The sequence below is a fragment of the Ambystoma mexicanum genome, chromosome 13, assembly GCF_040938575.1.
Source record: "Ambystoma mexicanum isolate Mex_15411 chromosome 13, UKY_AmexF1_1, whole genome shotgun sequence".
Lineage (NCBI taxonomy): Eukaryota > Metazoa > Chordata > Amphibia > Caudata > Ambystomatidae > Ambystoma > Ambystoma mexicanum.
In genome coordinates this window covers 225,138,087-225,163,742 of record NC_090938.1, presented here as the reverse complement: position 1 = coordinate 225,163,742, position 25,656 = coordinate 225,138,087, and the positions used below count along the sequence as shown (strand labels likewise).

Here is a 25,656-nt window from a genome sequence, read left to right as displayed (position 1 = left end):
GAAGAAATGGCTGCAGGAGTCCGCCTCTTATCCAAAATCCAGCCTGGAAGCAAATCCAAGCCCACCAATGGTAAGGATATGCATGATTCAAACAGCCAGCAGTTGACCAATCAGGGACAACTATTGGTTTCACTCATGCCCCACACCTAAACTCTCTGGCACCACAGATGTGGAGTGCGACTAGACAGTCCCCAACAACGCCCACACCCCTCTCCCCACCCCCCACTTCCTGGGCCACACACAAAGGCAGCACTAGCTGGCAAACGCAGCACCTTTCAAAGGCAGGTGCATGGCCTTATATGGGAATTCCAATTCCTAACCTGGCAGGGCAGGAAGAAGGACAACGTACAATATGGCCAAAGAACAAGCAAAAGTCTCGTGGCACAGCCCTTTTAAGGCACTAGCCACGTTTAGTAGCCATATAGAGCTAGAGTATTTGAGCACTCGTTTACCAACCCCAATGCATCTTCAGTGTATCTGTTATTGTTTCTTTATTGGGTCTTAGTAAGCAGTGTGTTGACAAAAAAGGAATGTATTACAGTTGCGAATTATAATTGTTGAATTGAAACATATAAACATTAATTTGAGTTTTTATATAGAAAAATTAAAAAATGTTTCATTTTTGTCAGGCATGTTGGCTGGTGAGAGACAAAGAATGTCAAGAGAGTAGTGCATGAATTAGTAGGGATTGTCAGGCTTTACATAATTTTTTCGCATTACCTTCAATGGAGCTGTGTGTATATATAGGAGAGTACAACAGGCAAACTAAAGCTGCAAGGAAAATGCATACATAAGTAAGAAAACCCTGGCTGGAGAGTATACCACGTAGTTATAAGTGTGCTCACACAAATGCTCTGGTTATCAAAAAAAGCCCTGGTAGGGAAACAGCATGCAAGGACAAGCTGAACAGAGTATATGAAATTATCACCTAAAGAGGTCCTGAGAAGAATGTATCATGACTAGCAAAAAGGCTGTGTGAAACCAAAGAGAAGCGGTGTGAGAATCTGGCAAAGGAGTACACCAGGTATTCTACCAAGATGCAAACAAAGCCAAGTAGTTGTGTACCAGTTGTGTTGTTGATCAAGCGAAACTCAAAGAACTGATATTGTTGAATATAAAATGGACTGAAGAGAAATCCAGGGGAAGGGAACAACCCTCTGGAACAAGGAACTATCTATCCTCAAACCTTTGTGTTGGAGCTATGCATTTTTTCTTTTTGAACATTTATACACTACCAAGGCCAAAGACATTACCCTTTTCATCTTAGAGTTAATTATGTTAGAATGCGAGGGTCAGACTAGTACATGGACACATGACGTTTTACTTTGGACATTCTGACATCCGACCGCCCCTTAGTTTTGTTTGAGGTAGGGAAACCGCTCTTAGTGTAGGGACAAAGGCATTTTCCAAACCCCTTTTCTTTTGTCAATAAAAGTTTATAGCCAAAAACACAAGTCTATGTGTCTGTGTCTCATTCCTGGTTCTTCACATAGTGGTGAAAAGTGTTCCAGGTAGCTTCACAACAAGTTTACAGTTAAGTAAGTAAAGTACTTCATCTTCTAGAGCAGTTTTTTTTAGGTAAACATTTGAAAAACAAAAGAATGGAATAAATCAAAGTTACTCACAAACTTTTAGAATCGAGGAGATAGGGCCTCCAGTAAGTATGGAGACTACCCACTGCCCTTACTCTGATTTTCCCAAAGAACTTGGCAGGTCGGATGGGAGTCGAAGGTAGGTTTTCCCACCATTGGATCCAGTAAAAGATGGCCAGGAGCTGCCGGTGCAAGGGTGATTCCAGTCGGGTCCAGGAGCTGAGTGCAACCATTTCCGAAGAAGAAATGCAGAAGGCACTGATGCAGGTCTCTTCAGGACACACTACCAGACGGGGGATGGCCGGTTTCAGCAACAGTCACAGCACACGGGGGACAGCAGGCATCTCTCCAGTCATGTACAAAGACCCACTTCCAGGACAGGATCCCTTGATGCTGGGAGGCTGAAACGTGGCAGAAAGGCAACTTGTAGGACTAGCTGGCAACCACTGAAGTTCCAGACAAAAAGTGGAGTGGCGACGCATCCGGCACGGTAGCCCAATTCAGAGCTGGTCAGTTCACTGGGTGGTTTAGGGACATTTGTAAAGGCTCCAGGATGGTGAGAAGGCATTGAGACTGGTTTCTCTCTTGGTACCACCAGTCCAACAGACAAAGCACCCATGAGTGTCTTCTGAGATCAGTAGTCCAGCACGTCTTCAACCGGACAGTTGCAGGAAAGTTTGCCAGGACTCATCACAAGTCAGCCTTGGGTCTTCAGTCGGCTGTACAGATACATAGGATACTAGGCTCAGTTTCTCATCTGCTGGAATGGCTGCAGGACTCCTCTTATCCTAAATGTAGGCGAGTGATCAAACCCAGCCCTCCAATAGCAAGGACCTGCACCCCTCACTCAGCCAGCAGTGGTCCAAATGAGAAACCATTGTGGGTCCGACTCATGTATGCACAAAAGACTCACTGGAACCAGTTTGTGGATTGGGACCGGACAGTCCCAACCTACTTCCTGGGTCCACACACAAATGGCATGCATTAGCCCACGAAAACAACTAAAGGCATGACCATATTAGCAACTTCCTGACCTGGGAAGGCAGGAAGAAGGTCAAAGGACAAAATGGCCAAAGAACAAGCAAAACATCTCGTGGCACAGCCATCTTTGGACAGTAAACGCTGGTAGTGTCGCAAGACTTATCCCTCAAGCCCTGGGACCATATCTCTCCAGCACTAAAATCTGTCCACTGGCCCCCAGTTTTTGCAAGGATCCAATTCAAGACTCTTTGCATCATTCACAAGGCTGCCTGGGGCCTGGACCATGCTGCCTGCAATTCTCTCTTACTAAATACTCTCCTTCCAGATACCTTCAATCTTCTTGCTCCAACTCTCTGCTGATCAAATGCTTCTCCAAGCAGAGAGCTGGGGGTAGATCCCTCGCCTCAGCTGGCTCCCTCCTATGGAACAGCCTCCCTCTAACACACTCTCTCTCTCGCTCCCTCTGTCTTGAACCGGAACACCAAGTTTCGCAAACATCTCAAGACCTTGCCCTTCAGCACCTCCTTCCCCGCTCCAGCTCCTGTGCCAACAATCCTCTTTGTCGCTGAGATTGGCGGCCTGGTCCCTCAAGAGTCCAATAGGGTCCTGGCCTTCTGCCCAATCTCACTCAGCACCCCCGACCGGCACCAGCCTGTGGGCCCACACCTGCCTGTCGGGTGGTTTTCTTCTGCCCTGAACTTACGCCCTTGGGCAGTAGACTTCCCTCTTCGCCTGGGATGTCTCTGCCCTTGCACTTCCCTGTTGCCTCCCCAACAGACACCTCTGGTACTTCCTCCCATACGGGACCCCAGTAGCACTTATCCCCACCCCCTTTTTTCATTTTTCCTCGCACTGCACTTGCACGCTCCAAATGTCAAAAGGCCTAGTAGGACTGCAGTTTTTTTATTTTACGCATTGTCATTTTCAGTGTTTATATGCTCCCTTGTTCCCTTGCACTGCGCCTTGTGGTGTTTTGAAACACTGTGTTGTTGTATAAGCGCCTTATAAATAACCAATAAATAAATAGGCTCACACGGCTCCAAATCTTATTATAGGGATGAATGTATGTTAGTAGTTCTTGGCAAAATGTATGCTACACTATGTTGGATATGATACTTTATTTATAGCACGCCCATACCCAAGAGTTTCAAAGCGTGACAAGGCAGGGGAGGGGAACAACGGGGGGGCGGAGGGGAACAAGACAACCATCTTACTAGGCCCAGTGACAATGAGATTGCACAAGTGCAGGGGAGAGGAAAGGGGAAAAGTGCTGAGGAAAGGGGAGGAGGAGCAAGTGCAGGACATAGGATCTAAACAACAAGAGATATGAAGTGCAGCCAGCAGGTGGCAGTGCAAGGTTAAGTGCAAAACAGCAAGTGATAGTGCAGGTAGGGGGACTGTAGGGTTACAGCTACAGCCCCAAGTGCAGGGTTGCCAGGAGGCAGTGCAGGTGTGCAGCTGGGCCTATGATTCGGAGGGTATCCAGGTAACCAGTGCAATATCAGCAGGAGATCAGCAGGGAAGAGGAAGAGAGAAGGCAGAAGCAAAGATGAAGGTTTGGAGTGCTATCGGAAGCAGAGATGGTTCTGCTCAAGTTTCAGAGGGGCAGGGCGGCTGTTCCAGAGGAAGGCACCTGCCGAAATAATCTGCCCCCCAGCTGGTTGCTTGGAAAAGCGCCTGACACTCAAGGAGTTGGAGGTGGAGGAGCAAAGGGCTCGAGTAGGAAGATATTTCAGAAGAGAAAGGTGGAGATATTGGGGTCTCAGGCCCCAGAAGGCCTTGTGGACAATGCAAAGGGTCTTGAATGTTTATCCTTAAAGCCAATGGAGAAATTTCAATGCTGGAGGGTGGGCTTGAGGCCATGGACAAGTCTCGCAGCCCTGTTCTAGATGAGTTGCAGAGGTTGGAGAGTAGAGGCAGGCAGATTTAAAAAGAGGCTGTTACAGTAGTCGAGCCTAGAGAGAACCATAGCTCTAGAAACAGTGAGCTTCTAGGGAAAGTAGAGGGAAAATACCTCTGAGGAGGTGCAGTTGATAATTTGACTTCTTAGAGACATCAGAGATGGGAGGAGAAAAGGAGAGTATGGAGTTGAAGTTAACCCGGAGGTTCTTAGCCTCGCAGGTAGGAGCAGGATGAGGGCCAAGGGAGGCCGGCCAGAAAGTGAGGGAAAGGAGGGGTATAGGTGTGCCAATGAGGAGGATCTCCATCTTGCTGGCATTCAGGCAGAGATCATTGGCAGTGCACCACTCTTGGATTGCAGAGAGACAGTCAGAGATGAGAGAAGGAGAAGAGGCGGCAGTGGGGAACCTGAAAGCAAGCTTGGTGTCATCTGCATAGCACTGGAAGTTGGCACAGAATGCAGCAATGTAGTGGGCTAGAGGTGCTAAGTATTGGTTGAACAACCAGGGAGAAAGGTTAGACCCCTGGGGAACGCTGCAGGTGGAGAGAGAGAAGAGAGGAAGGACCCAAGTTGGACCATGGAAGGTCCGTCAGAGAGGAAAGAAGTTAACCAGGCCAGAGCCTGATCAGTGATACCCAGATTATCACGTAGCAGGTTCAGCAGGATGGCAAGGTTAACCGTGCCAAAGGCAGAGGAGAGATCCAGTAGGATGAGGACAGAGGGGAGATTAGGTTAGAGAGCAGGTCTTCACAGATGTTCAGGAGAGCAGTTTCCATGCTTCTGGCTGCTCTGAAACCAGACTGACGGTCATGCAGAGAGCCAACAGATTCAGTGTGAAGATTAAGCTGGAGATTGCCAGCTTTTCCAGGAGTCTGCCCAGGAAAGAAGTGATAGAGATCGGGTGGTATTTAGCCGGAAGGGAGGGGTCAGCTGGGGGCTTCTTGAGAAGAGTGCACAAGAGAGTGCTTCAAGGGGGAGGGGAAGGTACCGAAGGCAAAGGAGTGGTTGCAAAAGTCAGCCAAGGCTGGGGCGAAGGTGTCAATTAGGTCCTTGATGGTTTTGGAAGAACAGGAAAGAACCTGTTTAGAAGGAGTTTTCATAGATCGGGCTTGTCTAGAAACCTCATCAGGGGAGAAGAGAGGGAAGGCAGAGAAGGGAGGGGGGTGGCCACTGGGGGGCAGGAGGGATATTAGAGCATGTGGGGAGAAGCAGGAGAAGCTGAGAGGATGGACAGGATTTCCTGGGTTTTAGAGATGAAGTGAGAAGCCAGGGCTGTACAGAGGGCTTGGGAAGGGACGAGAGGTAGAGAATGCGGCAGGATTGGCCAGCTCCTTTCAGATTTTAAAGAGTTTGGCTGAGTTGTTAGATACCGCAGAAACATGGGCTTGGGCGTGAGCTCTCTTCTTAGTGAGGACAGAGTCGGTATTGCCTTTGGAGCAGGCAACCAGGCCAGTTTGTAAGAGGGTGTAAAAGATGCCAACCATTTCCTCTCAGCCACCCTACACTTCCATTTGAGGGTGACAAGGTCTGAGTCGTAAAAGGAGCTGCACTTGATTATAAGCTTCATGCGGATCCTCATAACGGGGGCAAGTAAATCGAGAGTATCAGAGTATCAGTGACAGAATGGAGCATGGCGAGGGCAGTGTCAGTGTGTCAGACAGAGGTGCAGGGGGGGAGAAAGATGTGGCGAAAGCCTCAGCTGACACACACTTCATGGGGCGAATGACTGAGAAGGTGGGTGGCAGTGTGGGGGTAAGCTTGGCCTGAGGGGTAGAGAGAGATTAGAGGAGAGGAGGAAGTGATCACTCCAGGAGAGCACAGTGGTGAGAGAGGGGAAGGTCTGAGGAGATCAGAACATCAAGAGTGTGCCCTGCAGAGTGAATAGGGCCAGAAGGAAGAATAGAGAGAGAAATAGAGAGTTGCAAAGGTCGTGGAAGAGTCCTGTGGCAGGACAGGAAGCATCCAGGAGAATGTTGAAGTCTCCAAGGAGGAGGAGTTGAGCGGTTGAGGCCAGGAGGGGGGCCCACTTTGAGAGGAAGGAGGTGATCAGACCAGGTGGTCGGTAGATAGTAGCCACTGTGAGAGAGTGGCCAGGAGAGAGAGCCTGCAGACAAGGCACTCAGAGGAATAGGCCTGCATAGGAATGATAGAGGCAGAGAGCCCCTCCCGGAAGATCAAGGCTACAACCCCACCAGAACGGTTGGATCTGGGCAGGTAGAGGATCTTGTAGCCATCAGGAAGGAGAGTGTCAAAGCTCATGACAGAGCTGGCCGTGAACCATGTCTCGCTAAGACCAAGGAGACGGCAGATGTCAGAGGAGTGTTTGACAGCTGAGTGAGAGTTTAAGAGTGGTGAGATGGAGAAGGTTGCCATCCTTGAAGAACTTCCAGGGATGGGTACAAAGCAGAAGTACTCCCTGCGGAGGTGTAGAAGGAGCCCGAGGGAGGGCAGAGGAGGAGAGGGCAAGTTAGCCAAGGAAGAGGAAGAGGGCGCCAAGTGGTGGCATAGGAAGGAGGCAAGGGAGTCGAAGAAGCTAGAGAAGGGACAGCAGGAAAGGAAAGGAAATTGATAATTCGCGGGAAGCGTCCATCAAAGAGGAGGACAGTGCCACTGAGGTAAACATTGATGACTTTAGAGGAGAAGAAGGAAGCCAAGCGGGCCTCCCACCGGTTGCCACCAATAACAGGAGAGGAAGAGTAAGGAGAGAGCACAGAGACCATATGAGGAGTCCATAGGTCTGGCGAAAGGGGGCACCAAGAGGATATTGGTGAGGGTCTCTCTGGAGGAAGCACTGGTGTAGAGGCCTGGGTTGGAGACCAGGATATTCTTTTTGAACTTCTTCATGCCAGACTTTCTGAGAAGGGCAGGATAGTCAATAGAGAAACAGTTGAAGATAGGAGAAACAGAGCACCATAGGAGAGGGGGAATAGGAGAGAGGGTGGCTGAGGAATGAAGGAAGAACGGAAGGGGTGGTGACACTAGGGGATAACACAGGGGGTGTTCAAGCGGAAGAGGTGGGGCAAAAATTAGAGGGCAGATGAAACCACAGTACAGTCACTGGGCACAGCTAAAATCAAAATTAGCAGGGAAGATGAACAGTACAGCCACTGGGCACAGCTAGATTCAAAATTAGCAGGGAAGATGAAAAACACAGTACAGCCACTGGCACAGCTAGAGGTGATAAGAGAGAGTGGAAATCCAGGTGCAAAGGAAAGAGGGTGGGAAAGTCAGAGAGGAGGAGGCGATAAGTATTGTTGATGGACCCACAAGGGGGGTGCAGTGTCACAATGTTCTCAGTGGGCACAAAGTGAATGCAGGGTCATATCGCTACAATGCGATCATGTGGGATGTGGGACAGACCCCCCCAGGCCCGACCAGGGAGCAGACAGGGCATTAGATGTGGGCCTTTGGTGGAATGGGCCGCTCCCGCATCCCGGGTCCACTGGTTGGCTAATGAGGAATGAGGCAGCCAATGGAGGGGGACCAGGCTCAGGAAATAATGTGATGGCTGAGGGAATCAAAGCACTATGACGTCCTTCAGGCCGGTTTTGCTAAGGGACTAGGTACTTGTACCCTAATCTGTATTCTATCAATCCTGAAGAATAAAACCCTAAAGGCAAAGGGCAAGCTGTTTCTGGCATTTGTTGATTTACAAAAATATTTCGACAGTATTGACAGGGAGAGTCTGTGGCACAAACTGACAAAGTGGGGATGCCCTGAAGATCTGATATCCCAAATAAGAAGTCTACATTCAAATACCTCTATCAAAAAACGTCTGAATACCGAGGGTCGGTTAAGTAACAACATCACAAAAAATCACGGGGTAAAGCAAGGCTGTCCTCTTGCTCCCTCCATCTTCAATTTATACATCTCTGACCCGAGTGAAAAAATGGATAAGGTTAGATGTTTTCCACCTTCGATAGAGGGCGTGAAGATACCCCGATTGTTATATGCTGACTATTTGGTCATAATGGAACAAACTGTAATTGGCCTCCAGAGACAATTGAAAGCCTTGAGGGAGAACGCCTCAGAATAACCTAACAATCAACAGCAAAGACAAAGATCATGCAAATTACAAATGGAAACCAAGCAACGAGGAAAGATCTGCGATGGTTCATCAGTGAGGAGGAATTACAGCAGGTGAAAACCTTTAAATACCTAGGGGTCTATGTCTCACCAAGTTTGATAGAAACAGTAACGTGGATGCCCTGAGAGAAAAGGCAACAGCACTAACTAATCAGGCACTGATTATGAAACACAGATTTTGTCGGTTCTCTAGGATTCCGGTCTGGAAATGTATAAACTTAAGGTGGTCCTGTTATTATCCTATGGCACAGAAGCTTTGCTGACTTTCACAAAAAAGCAATGTAACGCTCTTGAGGGGATTTACTGGAAAAAGATACTGGGCCTACTGAAATCCATGCCTATTCAACTGATAAGGCGTGAGCTGTGCATCTGCTCTTTCAAAGCATCTGCGGAGTGTAAAAAGGTAAACTTCTTTGTCAAATGCCTCAACCCAGATGTACCACCAATGCTGCCAATTATCAGATGTGCCATTCTGAAAAGGAGGAAATCATCTGGAACTGGATACATCTTTGGAATTCGATAGCGATGGATAAAAAAGAAATTGTGGACCATGGACTGGATCACCACTGGCAACGAACTAACTGAATATAAACTGTAATATAATGCAGTAAAAGAGACGAGAAGCAGAGGCTCTTTATCAGACTATTTCAGAAAATGTCAAGACCCACATTTCAGAACTGACTATATGAGAATTCGGCTGAACTGCTGTAAAAGTAACAAAGTGATGTCAATGTGGGCTACAAGGAGGGGACTCTCCTCAGACTGTAGATTCTGTAAAGCAGTCGGTCAGGTGGAGAATCTTTGCCATTTATTCTCAGCCTGCAAATAACTAAGCTCTCACAGAACAAAACACTTTCGAAAAATTCTTAACAGATTTTACTACATGACCGTCGATGAATGGTGGCTATGGCTAAGGAGTGGGAAAAAGTGGATTCCATCATTGGCAGCAGCACAATTTCTGCATTATGGAACTCTCTGTCCTAATAAATAAGGATCTTTGCCTGGTCTTGCTTTGATCTGATATTGCAAAAGTTTTGCTTACTAAGAGAATAAAACTGTTCAGCAAATAACATTTTCAAAAGGTATGTTGGTAGCAATGGCTGAGCAGCCAGGCTTATCTTAGGAGGGACAAAGGGCTATAGGGAGGTACAAAGAACTAGAGTATACACATAAGCCAAAGAAACACTGACACAGTAAAAGCTATATAAAAAAATAATGGCTTCTTTTATAAATACACTAAGCTCAAGATAATTCTTCAAGAAGGCAAGTACTATAACTCAAACGCATAGAAGAACCAATGCAATATTCACAGTAAGACACGTATGTACTTCTTTCGGAATGGCAGTATGCAATTCAAAAGTTAAGTAAAGTACTTTTGTAATAACTGTTCCAGGTAAGAATTAATGAAACACCAACATAAAGCAGGTAAATACTTGTACTCATTTCACAGAGGCCTTAAGCTTATGTAGTCCATTCCTATCTAGTTATGAGTGTCTCAGGGTCAGATTGGAGGGCCAAACAAGCAAGGCACACGCTGTAGAAAGTCAAAAGTTTCCAGAGGAAGTCCCCAGAATCAAGTAACACTCTTGTTTGGGGCAAAGGTTCCGGGACCTCAGCGAAAGCGCCCTGAGGGCACACAGGCTGGGCTAACTCCCAAACACACAAATCAGCACTCCAGCAACACAGGAGCAGTAAAGTAACTCTAGATAAGTTCTTCCAAAAGTCTCATAGTAAACGTGAAGAGGAGGATGCAGCACGATACCCCTGTTAGAGAGAATTCTCAGAAATGTGCTAATTCCTCTCTACCTTAGAGACCCCCAGCTCTTTTGCTGGACTCTAGGACTTTTTCATTTTTACCTGTAGAGAATTAGACTCTCTTTCCCACTCTCTCATGCATTTTAATGTGATTGTAACTCTGTTTCGCTTTTGGTTTTTGGAGTCTGACAAACTACATAGGCATCTTTTTACATTGTAGCACACAGAACCTTCAGTGCAGTGCTACGGGGAAGTCTTTCAGATTGCCCCAACGGTTTAAACATCTTTCTCTTGGATAACTACTGTTTTCAAGAGCAGTAAAGTGAAATTGACTTTACTTTACACATGTATCTTTCCTAGACCCAGCACACACTATCTTACAATAGGGTGCTGGAGGGGTTACATAGTAGCCCCTTTGTCTAGCTTCTCATGTAACATTTTTATGTTACCCTTTCCTCATGAATGGCTTGGGGCAGTGGTTTACTTTTTGCTACCATGGTGGGCCTTTACCACCGGCTGCGTTCGCAGCTGCAGTAAAGCACCCTTGTGTACCTTTTTTGTCAAAATGGCCCCGGTCATCTTTTTTCACCATTTCTTTGTGGAAAGGTCTTTCTTGAGATTTACTCTGCATACCAAACTAGGTTTGGTCCCTTTGTTCGTTTTGAATTTGGCGGGCTTCACAAGTGAAACCCGCCTCTGGCTCCAGGGTGTCTGGTGGGGGCAGAAGTGAGGGAGGTGCCTGAAACTCACTGTGCTTAGTCTCCTAGGAGACAGGAATGCACTCCTAAGTGATAGGCCGGCTGGCTTAGTGGCAAGCACAGCCAGGCTGGAATGAATGGGAGAAACCTGCATAAAAAGCAAGGGTTTTTGGCTTGGAAGGCAGAGTCGACCACTGGACGAAGGAATCCATAGAATAACTTGAAGAGGACGCCTACTGCAACTCCTGGACCATTGGTTTGCCCAGTGAAGCCCTGCTGCTGTGCTGAAACTCCAAATTCGTATCGACAGAGAAGCCCCTGCAAGAACGACTTCTCCCGTTTGAGTTGGTAGGACCAATTGACTCAAAAGTAAGCCACCTAGACATCCTTCTCGGAGCTGGTTGAATTTCCACAGAGTTGCTGCTGGAAACCAAAATACCAGGGAGAGGAACACCAGTTTGTGTGCGTTGCTTTTAAGCTGGCCAAGAGCTCCAGGAAGATCCTCCGGACTCCCAGGAAGCAGGACTGACCGAGCCTGAGCCACCTTAACAGAGTGCTGGACCCCAGATGCAAGGAAAGCCTATCTCGACAGCCAGGAACCATGGTGGTGCTGTTTATGGTAGACGCGAGGAGCTGAAACACCGAATTGCCACTGGTTTGAAGATTGCCGGTTGCTGTCAGTAACCGTTCCATTGTAGTGCAGGAGTCCCCAGAAGTCCTCCCCTGTGTCGCTACGACTGAGGACCAGGAACACCAGGATCTGCAGAGCTGCACAGGAACAGAAGTCATCTGCTGCATTTTCTTCTAACCAAAGGAACTGTAAAGTCTAAGAGAACTTACCTCTTGTTGTAGATTTTCTTCTACTCTTCACAAGCCTAAGTAACGTGTGGCCCCACATTGATTCTTCTTCTTCACTAAAGACTTCTAAAACATTGTGCAAAGACTTTTCTTACTTACCTGCAAGAAGTGCTTCAGCTACATAGACTTTTTCCTATTGACTTTGGCCTAGCCTGTTTCACTGAAAGATTCTTCTCTCCTCCGACACTGGGGAGGGTTGAAAAGTATTTGCCTGCTTAAGAATATTTGTGATCTCTTGCTTGTTCTTAATAACCTTTTCTTTAACACATCTCAGTGCTATTCTAATGCTAACAGTAACATATCAATGTCCACAGTGTCCTAACTCTTGATGTCACCTGAGGGTGTAGGAAGTGTGTGTGGCATCCCAAATGGGTGCTTGCTGATTTAGGAATTAAGTGTGTATTTTTGATGGTATTTATGTGTTGCTATTATATTGCTCCCTTCTTTGGAAGGCTTAAACAACGGACCGGTAAATAAATAAATACATTGTTTTATCAAGAAACCTTAAATTTAAGTGCAACCACTCTACAGCTCACATTGACCCCTATTAACATTGACCCAGATAAGCCTGGCTGCTCTACCACACTACCAATCTGTGTAGTTCAGACTTATACCAAGGAGGCTGAGATTGTTGTAGTACACTGTAAGTGTCCTACCCCAAATCTGTACCTAACAACCACCACGATGCAGCAGCAGACCCGGTCACCAGATTCCTGGTCAGGCAGACAAAAGAAGGGACACTGGAATGAATCTCGCAGCAGCAGCAGTCGAGTGAAGAGGTTCGAGGCAAAGGATTCTTTGTGGTTCCGTGATTTTGGCACACTTTTCAAAGCACCAGTGAAGAACAGTTCTCGTCCATTCGATAAGTCTAGCTTTCTCGGTCCAGCACTCTGGCGAGGGGACATTTAGGAGTGTAATCTTGCCTCTGGAAGCCTGGAAGAAGTCCACCAAAGTTTCAGGAGTATTCGTCTTTGGAAGGCTAAGCAGCAGTGGCTACAGGTCCCAGGGTATTGGTGGTTTGCAGATGGTGAAGGTCACAGCTCGTTGTGGGCTGGTTCAAAATGCAGGTGTTAGGATTCACTCACCCGCAGCGCCGCGATTGTTGTAGTACACCGTAAGTGTCCTACCCCAAATCTGTACCTAACAACCTCCACGATGCAGCAGCAGACCCGGTCACCAGATTCCTGGTCAGGCAGACAAAAGAAGGGACACTGGAATGAATCTCCCAACAGCAGTCGAGTGAAGAGGTTCGAGGCAAAGGATTCTTTGTGGTTCTGTGATTTTGGCACACTTTTCAAAGCACCAGGAGTATTCATCTTTGGAAGGCTATGCACTGCAGTGGCCACAGGTCCCAGGGTATTGGCGGTTTGCAGCTGGTGAAGGTCACAGCTCGTTGTGGGCTGGTTTGAAATGCATGTGTTAGGATTTACTCACCCGCGGCGCCGCTCCTCCCAGGGCGCCTCTGGTAACCCAGATGGACCCGCTGATTAACAGAGGCAACGGGCCAGGTCAGGTATTCCACTTGGGATCCACCAGTCTTCCACAGTCCAAGTGACATGAAGGCGGTCTGTAGCAGCACCACAGCTCCATGGGAAAACTACCAGGACCTTCAAAATGGCCACCAAGTCAGGAAATCCATTCCCCAACTAAGATGGCCGGCAGACCTTTTACCAGTACACAATACCCAGCAAGAAGCTGGATCAGTGTCTTGCAAACTTCACCATCCGCTGATGCCTGCAGACTTCCTAAGTAGGTATTTAGATTTGTCACTGCAGAGCGCAGCTCGCTCTTTTCTCTTTATTTCATGTCAAGGACTTCCTTCATGGTTCATGTGAGGATTCTATAACAGAAATGTACTTACTTAGGGGTTAGGGAAACTTCTACCTTATCATACTGAACTCTATGATCACAATCTATCCTTCACTCACCGCTTGCAGCTCCCAGTTCGGTTATCAAGTTCCACGCCAGAGGTTCATTGTTGCGTCACCTCTGCCCTGGGGGACGGTATTATGGTGGTGTACTGATATCATTATCCTTATTTTGTCTTCAAAAGGGTGGCGGGGCGTAATTGCCTACTTGGCTCCCAAAGAACACATACCGCCCAAGACCATCAGACCTAAGTGTAAGCCCTAAGCGGACAGGTCATCTGGAGACTGAACAGACCCACCAGTCTAAAGGACCAGTCCTTTTCGGGGCTCTCTTGACGCTTGGAAGAAGGGGTCAGACAGCAGCGAATACTCAGAAGGCATCTCCGGTCATCTGGAAGTGGCTGCGGGCATCTCTCCTCTTCCTCCCCGTCGATTCTTCAGCTCCAGTGGGCAGCTTGTCTTCAGCCTCAGGATACATGCCTCTTAAGCAGGAACTCAGCACCCATGCACCATTCAAACTGTGGGTAGTAGCTGTCCTTTTAGGACAGCCAGCCTCCCAGTTGGAACGGGTTCCGGGCAGGCACAGCAGAAGACAAAGAACAGAAGAGTTTAGGAGTCCTCCCCAATTTCCTGTCCTCACAGACACACAAGTGCCTTCGCGGGCGTCACACAATCCCTCCGAAGACAAAAAGCAAGCCAGGATCTCCCTCTCCTTGCACGGCAAAAGGAGGACCAAGAAAGGACAAGCCATCTTGAATTGGCGAAAAAAGAACAGCCACCATTTTGGGTCAATGGTGACCCTTCTGGGCACTACTGTGGCTGTGAGTACAGCCTGGGAGTAGAAATTGCACAAAAGTAGGTAGGGTAACACCACTACGACCAGCCATTTAAATTAGCTTGTCACTGTAACCAAAAACATACAGGAGCAATGAGAAAGGGGAAACTGTTAAGCCCCTCAGCTCTGCATAAGGTGGGGTGTGCTGAACTTACAGATGAAAAATGTAGGAAGGATAATAATGACCCACTAAAACAGAAAATAAAGAGGGACTCCCCACAAGGCTCACAGCAACACTGCACAGTGCTGTGTGCTGCAAATGTCAAAGACAGATGGCATGAAACTTGGAGGAAAGCATTACTCCAAGAAAAAGGTATAAAAAGAAATATAAAAGGATACCAAAGATAGAGCAAAAGAATGAGAGTGGGCAAAAAGGTTCCCACTCACTCTTTGGAAGAGACCAAAAATCCAGTAGGCCACGCATGCGAAGGGGATTTCACATAAAAACGAAAAATCTACCCAACAAACCCTTATAACCGATATGACGATATCTATAGTCTCGTACTTCTAAGAATACTATAACAGGGGCTTTTAAGAAAATACAGAGCCCTGCAAAATCCTATGGTGTTTTATGTATCAAAAAAGAGCCTGTAACATCAGTATGTCAGCCCGAAGCTGTGGCAGTTAAGAGTAGTCAGAGCCAGGTCTAAACCAACCACATCTGGAGACCTTTAGGGGCTGCAAGCTTTACAACATAAAGGGATCATGATCAGAAAAACAACTGGTCCTAAGTTAACTATCTGAGCTAAGGGAACAAAACACTATCAATGGGCATGGAAGAAAGTTTATTGGCTATAGTCAGCAACAGCTGGTTACATCCAAGTAGGATGTCAGAAATGCCCAAGTCATCCAATCCAATTGATGTCTAGGAAGGAAGCAAAAAATAATTCTCCATCCTAAATTGATTGTTCTGTTCATATTTTTGGTTCAGAGGCTCAAAGTGAGAATTTCCTCTTTTCAACTACTTTATTAGAGATATGCACACTAAACCACCGATCTCTAGTTATTAAGGCCAGACTATACAAATATGTTTTGCCCCTTTAGGCAAGTCAGCAGAGGTATTGATGGCCAAGACGTTAATCCACTTGTGAACCTGCCAACAGCTAAGCAGAAACTGTTTTTGCAACATGCCCATTACTTAAGGGATTGTAGGGTAGAAGTACATTTTTGAGGGTTCTGCAGTATCCTTTTAGGGACCCACTGTCATTCGTTTGGGTCTCTGACCTATTTTGTGGTGAGAGACTTATCCTGAAGCCCAGCTGGCACAAAACTCTTTTTGGGTATATGGTCTCATGGGTACCCATACAGTTCCTTGGATAGGGATGCTTTTTAAGCTCCATAACTTTGGCCCTAGGGTGTTTTTATCACCTTACATTGGTTTTAGGGAGTTTGCTGTTGGCAGTTGTAATTGAGGTTTGACTTCAAGGGTGCAAGCCTATTTACCACATTAGTAGCCCAACATACCTTTATGGCAGCCATTGGGGTACCAATGTATTTCTTGATGTTCTGCTTACTGTCAATTTGTTTTTTGGACCATCTCTGTCTAGGCGGCCTAACATGGTCAACCATGCACCCTCCACAGTAGTTTGAACTGGTCAAGACCTGTGCCTGGCCAATGGATGACCACAGCACATCCTGTGGAAGTGGTCCTGATTGTTTGTTAGTTCTTGGGAATGGCTGGCCACCAAAACCTTCGGTATTAATCGATTTCTTGAGAAAGGTGGGATGGCTTAGGCCACCACCTTTGTATGTGTTACATCTAAGGGAGACACTGTGCCTACACTCAGTTCTACTGGATTTTCCTGCAAAGGATGTGCGTTTACTTACCTGCTAGTAGGGATTTGGCACCGTAAAGCTGCTGCTGACCTTTGAGACCAAGTCTGGCCATACTGGCTAGGCTTGTGTCACTGTACCTGGCTCCATATTTGATTTTCGATTGCTGGACATTCCTTTATGTGCGGTCTTCTTCCTCCTCAGATCCTCTCTGTGAGTTAGACCTTCCGTGCTGGTGCTATCTATGCCTGTTTACCACAATCATTTTTATTTTACTGCCTTGGTCTTTCAACTGTTGGTTTGGGTTATTCTGGGTCCCCCTTCAACATAGTCTTTATCGCAGGACCATTTTCTGGTGGTGTCCTGCGATCCTTCGTACCTTCAGCCACCGGAATCTGCTTTTCCAGGTTTCCTTCTCTTAGCAGCCATCCTCAATGTAGCTTTCGCTTCTACCTGATGGTTCGACTCCTGGGAAGACTGGTTATTATTTTCCAGTCTGGGTCATTGTTGATCCATGGTTGAAGTGCTTGAATGCTCAGATATATAAAAGAAGAGCTGTACTTACTAGGTTGTTTCACCTCCTATAAAGGTCTTTTCGGGAAATACACCGCAAGTCCATAATTCTTGGCCCTGGGTTATTTGAGATACATACTCCACATGGGACCCCGTGAGTGAAGATGTATGCAGGCATCTTTCAACCGTGTTTTCCCATTTGTTTGTATTGGGGCTGAATTATGCTTTGCAGCATTTCGACCTGGGGCTAAAGAGTCCTGAACCTGGCACCAGAGCTCATCTTGAGGTTCTCCTCTTGACATCCCCTCGGGCTGGTCGCAACCATCTTGGAACCTGTGAGGAGAACAGACTTAACGTCATTTTCCCCCATAACCACAGGTTTGCCAAGTGACTGTTCCATTTATTCTTACAGGAAACATTACTCAACCATAACTTCTGAAAGTGCCTTTAAAGGCATTTAAACTGCCTCTTGACATTTGTCTTCTATCCACCTTGAGTCCAAGTGAGTTTTAAGCTAAATACTGAAATTGTAGTTTACACTTGATTATTTATGTATTTCTTGAAGTCTTATTATACTCTGGTCTGTGAAAATGCCCGATTACAATCACTGTGTATTTTTCTATAGGAGCGCAATATACTGGGGCTTTTAGTCTAAATTGATCCTGACTTTTGGTAGCCTCCGGCTGTTTCCGAGTTCCCTTTTTTCCCCTCCCTGTAGGTGCTACGTGTACTGTGGATGCACATTTGTATCATCAATGACCCGGTCATAAAGATTAGGAATAATGAAACTGATATTACTATCCACCTGTCTCCGGGTAAGTGTTGTGCCCCGCCCCTGCTAGCAACCGCATCCAGTGCCCGCCTTGTGTATTCATTATTTTGTTTTATTAATTTATTTTGTGGCTCTCTGCCACTTGCCTGCCCCCAAAGCCCCCCAGCACCTTCCCCAGCCTGCTTCCTAGTCTTTCCCTGATCCCGCCTCCCACTGAATGCGGATTGGTCCTTGAGGCCCACTTTGGCTACCTACTCAGGGTAGCCCCTGGCTAAGGGCCACAAGGCAAAGGGCAGTGTGAGGGGTCAGTAACGTGAGGTGGTCAACTGCTTGTAAATTTCTCAAAATATGCCATTTTATTAAAGAAATTAAATGAAGAAAATAACTTGCATGCCTTACTCTACAGAGGAATTCCCTACCTATTCTAGAGGCTAAGGGAACATCCTCTAGCATGGGTAAACTGGCCCTCAAACTAAACAAAAAACATACAAAGGAAATGATATAGCAACACAATAAAAATAAACAATATTAATACACTGAATGGGTTTCTCCTAAACTCGGTAAGGTCCTTTCCCCAGGTTTCAAAGCCAATTTCCAAAAGGTTAAAGGAAAAAGGGTTTGAACCAGTTCTTGAAAGTTCAAAGTCAAAACAAAAGTTCAACAAAGATCCACCAGTAACAACCTCTTTTTTGTGGATGAAAGGATCCCCTTCCAACTTCCAGAAAATAAATGGCACCAATGGTAATCCTGGTTATGATGGTAAATTGTGCCTTCTCCAAGATAATTTGCCACAGTTCAAAAGAAGGTGTAATATTCCTCATTGTCAATCGTACACAATTCTTTAGGACGGCTTCAGTTTCAACTTTACATTTGGTATATTTGTCAGGATGCTTTCCATGTGCTGCAGCTTCGATTTTCAGCTAAACCTCTGCTGTTGGTACTATGAGAACAATCACCTTTGTCTCACAGTACGTTGCTGCTTCCAACCACTTCAATGTGACATCTACTGACAACGTAATATACCACCACATTTCAAATATAACTACCACTGCCAAGTACTGTTGCATTATTAGGTAGATTTTTACAAGACACTTAAACCTCTTCAGGTAGGTGTGAGAAACAAAAGGATGTCTCACCCGTTAGTCCTCTGAGACTGGTCATCCAGGTGGCCAGGACATGTCCATCGTTTTTGGATCCAGTCCCTGAGGATGGACCAGTGCGGGAGGATCACCTGGGTGAGGGGTATTCAGGGAGTGGGGATGAGACAGCCGATGGTGAGATGCGGTATTCCCCCCTTTTTTGTTCATCTACCCCCATCCCATATTGTAGGATTTGCTGAAATCCCAAACCCCGCCCCTCCCCTTTTTACACAAACACTGGCCTGAGGAAGAGGGTTAAGAGTAAACAGACTAACTCTCTCACATCATACTGGACATGTCCCGTAATCGGTTCAGGCAAAGTCAGGCACTTCATACTAAGCGAATACACCAGATACCAGTTAGCTCACCTCACACAAATAAAAAGCAACACCTAAAGACACACACTGAGCAAGGCAGAACACGAGTATGAGCAGAACTTCCGGGACGAAGGCACAACTACTGGAGCAGTGCAACGGACCAAGAAACAAGAGCAGCGGCTGAAAACCCCTAGGGTTCCCTACTGGAGGTTGTTGCCACCAACAGACTGCAAAAGACACGTGGAGAAGGCTAGATCCCACTGGAGAAGATTGCATTGCGTTTCAAGGATGCCAGCGACGCTCCCGGGTGAACAGCAGAGTTGGGGAGGTGAGGCCAAGCCTGTGGTACTAACCTTGACTCGTGAATTGGAAATATCAAAAAAAGAAAGAAGCGTACACAGCCGGTGAGTTGGCAAGCAAACGGAGAGACCAGATTGTGTTAAAGAGAATGAAGTAGCAACATTATATCACAAGTGAAGGCTGCACGCATGTTGATGAGACATGAAGAAAGGCAGACCCGTGAATGAACCTTGAAGTAAAAGACAGCTGTGAGATCAGCGATACTAAGTAACGCAGTGGTCCGGTAAAAGGAAGTAGCCCATACGAAAGTCTCTGTGAAAGGTACATTGTTTGAATTTATAAAGCAAACAAACAGAAGAAGTTAATTAAGCGAGAGAAAACGTGAACTTTGAGTCAAAGTGGTCCTGCTGTGTTCTGTAAAGAGAGCCACGCAGATTCGAAAGTCTTTGACATCTGAAAGGGGTCCGAGCCCAATTGAGGCAGACCCGAAGTACAATAATCTTAGGGAAGGGATCCTCCACCCCCCCCGGCAAGTTTGTGTTGAACTGTGATGTGAGAGTTCTGAGCCAGACAGAGGGTGACCTATGTGATCTGTGTGCTGTAAGGTCCGAGACCGGCAGAGGGGGACCTTAGCAAACTTTACATTGGAATACAATTTTGAAAGTCAAGAAAGAGAGTTTATCGGGCCTTAATCCATGGTTTGCAACTGCTTAGAGTGTCAGAAACCGAGCCAGAGTGCGTCATCCTGCCTACAAGGACAACCTTACTCCATGAGGTTTAACGTGAGGAGCGTTGGTTCAACTACCTTTATTCTTTTGAACACTGATTTTTCCTTTGCATACATTTCTCCTTTTTACACTTTTTGTAAAAGAGATAGGACCGTCTTTTTTGTTAGCATAAGCCATTTTGATTTGACAGACTCTACCAGGACTGTTTTGTTCATCTTACTTATAGCGCAAAATCGGAGTTTTTCTGACCAACATTTTCAATAAAGTTTTTAGAAATTGTATCCACTGTGTCAGTGTCTTACTTGTGCACCTTGCAGGTGAGTGGAAAGGCCCCTGGAACTGTTTTGGGCCCGTTTTGCAAACTTAAAAAATGTTTCCCTGCCCCGACTGCACCCTCATCCCCTCCCGAATGGTTCCTGCATCGTCCTCTCGCCTCCCAACCCACCCACACACCCCTGATTGGCTACTGCCAGAATGCTGAGGAAGGCCCAGCCACAGGCCGTCACGCCCCCTCGCAACTTTGCTTGCACCTTGCAGGTGAGTGGAAAGGCCCCTGGGACGGTTTTGGGCCCGTTTTGCAAACTTAAAAATGCTCTCGTCCCCTCTCCCCTCCTGACTGGTTCCAGCGTCGTCCTCCTGCCTTCCCCGATTGGCTACCCCTAGTCATACCCGACCTTCCCAGGGCAGCCCCTGTGGCTAAGGGTACCAAGGCAAAGGGCGGCTCCTACAATGGCGACTCCAGAAAGTGTCTGCAGGTGTCCGCAGGGGAAGCCAATGAAGCCAGCAGTCAACAGACACCAACAAAAACTAAGTGTGGCATGCGTGGGGTGTACAGCAATTAATCTACTCCAGAAAACCCTGCCACTCTACCTTACCTTTCCATAGCGTAGACTACCATAGATTTACACCATGCACACAGAGAGATTTGTGACCACCAGCCTAAATCTATTCATGGCTGGACTGTAAACGTTGCCTTGCATTACATACTAACATACTTGCCAATGTTAACTAGTGCCACAGCTATAGAGAACTGTCAGGATTGGCCTGCGTCACATCTGGATAGGATTGTGAATGTTAGCATGTGCCACACTTAGATGTAATTCTGACCTTTAGCCTGCGTTGCATCTAGACAGAAATGTGATTGTTAGCATCTGTCACACATAGATGGAATTCTTAACTTTAGCCTGCGTCACATCTGCGTCACATCTAGATAAGATAATGAATGTTAGCATGTGCCACACTTAGATGTAATTCTGAGCTTTGGCCTGCGTCGCATCTAGCTAGGATTATGAATGTTAGCATGTACCGCACTTAGATGGAATCGTGATCACTAGCCTGCCTCACATCTAGATAGGATATTGAAGATTAGCAAGTGCCACACTCAGATGGAATAGTGAATGATAGCAAGCATCACACCTAGACATAATTAAAATAAAGGACAGCAATTGCCAATTAACCAATCCACTAACAATTTCACCCCTTTGCATACATCTCTCAAACTCTAACCAAACACAACCACAAGCCTACAACACAACAATCTGCACAAACTTCACTACACTGCAACAACAAAACAAACCACACAGACTCGCACAACAGAACACGATGACTACCGACCGTAAAACACCCCAAGCCCAGCCAACGGACCCACCGGGCTGAGGCTGCCAACAGCACATCACTGCTCTCTTGCACTTTTCCAGCTTATTCCCACTAACTCACCCCCCTTCCTCCTTTTCAGAGCCGCCAGAGCGCCAGGGGACCACTCCGGTGGTGATAGTGTGCGGTACAAATATCCTTTAACATAGCATACTATGCCTTCACTACAGAAGCAAGGCACTCTTCCTTTTAATAGCTTTCTCAAAAGGGACAGCCTCTTTGCCTCTTCAGTCAGTCCAACTACCACAAGAACAACCTGCTTCTGCCCATAAGAAACTCTCCCTTCTAGCTTCAACAGTCTTTCGCACCACAGGTTGTATTTTACTTCAATGTATTCTTCACAAGCATTGGGTTCCCCTTCCCCAGCTTTGCTCCCAACTTTCCGCCAGTTAGCAGCCCAAGTAATTACCCAGAAACGTATGTGCCACTTTCTCAGCTTCAGGCAGCAATGGCGTGCTTGTTTCTTTTTCCACTTGACTGTTAAAAACGTGTGTAGTATGAAGGCATCATGAATGACACAGACAAGCTTTTAGTGTACAAACTTTTATTAACTAAAAAGGAGGGTTGGGAAAATGCCAGTTTTTCTGAAGTCCAACTAAGGGCTTAATAAAAGCATTCAACAGAGACAGTACTAGACTTCACTCTTAGTATTTACCTGTGTATATGGTAGCGTAGCAGCCAGGCTATCTTGGAAGGGGGAGAGAGAGAGAGACAGAGAGAGACAGAGAGAGAGAGAGAGAGCTCTAGAATCAGTATAAAGAAATTGTAGTACACATATGGTCCAAAGAAACTACAATTAAATGGTTTATTTAAATACAAGTCGGCCCAGATACATCTTGGGGGTAAATAAGTACTATCACTAATCAAATAAACACAATATAAAAACAACACTATGCGTTAAAGTACATAGACCAAAGCATAGACCTTACTTAGAAAATGAACAGTATTTCTAGGTAAATCAGACCTTATCGAACACATTTAGTATAGGGCTCACCTATTCATGGGGAGTAAAAACCATTACTTACTTTTTGATTAATTACTGTAATTCAATGATAGTAGACTGTCAGTCAAGCAGTGACACTCCACAAAGAAATCACAATCAACCAACCCTGTTATGAGGATACTTTTTTGAATAATGGAACACATACTATATATACTTTTCGGAATGGCCAACACACATTCAAGGTAAGAACTTTGTAACTGTCCACTTCCAGAGTTACAGTTACCAACTAACTCTTTCACAAGTAAGTACTATTAAACACTTGTTCTACTTTATAAAGTAGAATCCTTTACTTATCCAGTCCTTCCCAATTCTATTGCATGAGTTCACTCAGAGGCAGAAGAGGGACCATAGAGGTGTAGGTGCCAGCTGTAGGCAGGGTGAGATAGGGTTCTGTTGCAGGCAAAAGTCAGAGTTGTTGTGGAAGACTGTTCAAACAAGTAGGTAGTCCGCTTTAAAGTTAGTTAGGGTCCAGGGACTTCTGAGAAAACACCATAGGAGGATTCCAGCAGTGGGCCTGGCTGAACTGGATGAGAGGACTCTCAATCACAGAAAACACCCCAAAAGCTTTACAGAAATCCCACATGCTTAAGGTAAGTAAATACCCCAGCCAACACTGTACCTCAGCACAGAAGAAGAGTTGCAGCAGGAAGACTTCAGGATCTGCAGCCAAAAACCTGGTTGATGGATTCCTTTGTCCTGAACAGAGAAGACAGGACTTTGGAAGGGAATTTGCAGCAGAGATTGTTAGGCAAGAATTAATGCAGTAACCCTGTGGGAGACTACATCAGTCTGTCCTCTTGGTATTCAGTAACCCACCTATTGGTATAGGTCTGTACTACACAAGTTGGTAGCATGGCTGAGCAGACAAACTTATCTCAAGAGGGGTAAATGTGAGCTGTAGAGTTGTAGCAATAAAATCCACCAATACATGTACCCAAATAACACTTACACTCAAGGTTTTCTAGTTAAATAATTATTTAACGGTCAGTTTTAAATAAGCATTCTTTAAGAAGGGCAATGTACAACAAATAAAATTGAAGTCGACGGAGGCCTAAATCGACTACTAATAAAATACTACTGAAATGTGTTGGAACTGGACTACTGAAGTCCATAAACTAACAAACGATCTAGCCGAGTTATTGAAAAAAGATCTGGACTCTGTCGAATACAGCAGTACCCTAATGGCTTTTAGAGAGACCAAAAAAGGACCCATAAAGGGGACATTTAAAAACCTACATATCTTTAATAAAGATATAATATCCCAAAAAAGCTACTAAGGAAAGAGATCAGAGAATTGAAAAAAACTGAAAATCCCAAATGAAAATGAGTTATAAAAAAACAAACAAAAATACAGAAACTGGTTGAAATCCCAAAGAATAAACATGGATCTGAAAGATTCCGAAAGCGTGCATGAATCCGTTGCGGAGACTAACGGAAGGAACTTCTGGCAGCTAATGAAAGAAAAGGGAGAAGCAGTAGATTCACGAGAACTCAATCCGATAAGGGAAGAAGCATGGGTGAATCACTTCAAAAATGTATTTGATAAACCAACTGACTCACTCGAGGAACCTGAGAAAGGGGATCAAAATGAATGTCTGGGAGATAAAGTGCAAAAGAGATGAGATCCTGTGTCTGATAAAGAAAAGTAGCAAGTCCCAAGCGCCGTGCCCAGACTAGATCTCAAACGCACTAATGAAAGAGGGTCCAGAACAATGGGCAGAATTCTGTGAAAAGCTGTTCAACAGAATATTTACAAAGCGGAAAATACCCAAATCATGGTAGTTGGCCATAATGATACCAATTTTTAAATAAGGGGACAGAAATGCAAATGGGATCTATAGACCGATTGCTCTCCTCGATGTGGTGGGAAAGATTGTTGCGACTGACATCCTAACGGGATTAAAAGAATGGATAAAAACATCTAATTCGCTTGATAAAAGACAAACAGGTTTCGTAAAGGAAGTCGGATGCAATTTAAATATGCAGATCTTAATCCTTCTAAAACTGCAGAGCATAAGAAAATCAAAATATATACAGCAAGCATAGCTCCGAGTCAGGTATTCGATAGTATCGATCGTACATTATTATGGAGAAAACTGGAAAAGAAAGAATGCCCAAGTGATCTAAAGAACTTTACTCTAGCACAAACATGCAAGTAAAACTTGATCAGCAAGGAAATCTAACCAGAACGATCCGAACATCCATGGGGCTGAAACAAGGGTGTCCCTTAGCAGCCATCCTGTTTAACTTTTTCATTGAAGATATACGGGAAGATCTGACAGATCGCAACACCTTTCCACAGAAATTAAATGGAAAAGAGGTTGGGTGGCTGCTATATGCGGTCGAGTTGGTCTTTCTAGAACAGACCAAAATCGGCCTACAATGGAAACTCGCCATGCTGCAAAAATAAGTTGAGAAAAACCATCTGAAGATCAACGCTTCCAAATCTGTGATTATGGTTTTGGGGGAAAAGAAAAGCAAACCAAAAGACTTTTGGATACTTGGCAAAGACAGACTCTATCCAGTTCGCAAACAGAAATACTCAGGTGTGATCCTGAATGTGTTTAAAAGCGAAAGACCATGGATAGAGAATGTGAAGAAAAAACGAAGTCAGTTGACAGCACAGGGGAAAGTATTAAACTAACGGTTCGGAAAATTCTCACCAACTCCGATTATAAAATTCTTCAACCAAAAATTAACGCCTGCCATCATTTATGGAGCAGAATCAAGCTAGAGCCTGGGTGAGAAGACATGGGAACGATGTGAAGGCTTTTTTGGGAAACGAATATTAAACTTACTGCAATCAACCCCTGTTGCCATAATCAGACATGAGTTAGGCATGAACTCATTATATTCTAAGATCAGATGGCACAACATTTAATTTT

At 45.7% G+C, this 25,656-nt stretch overlaps 1 protein-coding gene across 3 annotated transcripts in view; it reads right to left on the bottom strand.

Moving 5' to 3' along the window:
* The window catches only part of TMEM183A (transmembrane protein 183A), a 215,459-nt gene that overhangs the window by 19,453 nt on the left and 170,350 nt on the right, over positions 1–25,656 (bottom strand). Inside the window, exon 8 of one of the 3 annotated variants that reach the window (XM_069633682.1) lies at positions 23,342–23,467. The exons of the other annotated variants lie outside the window; for them this stretch is intronic. Within the exon in view, the coding sequence (XP_069489783.1) occupies positions 23,357–23,467 (111 nt within the window). The 3' untranslated portion in view covers positions 23,342–23,356. Of the gene's footprint in view, positions 1–23,341; positions 23,468–25,656 lie in introns of those variants that run through there. 3 annotated transcript variants of the gene reach the window in all.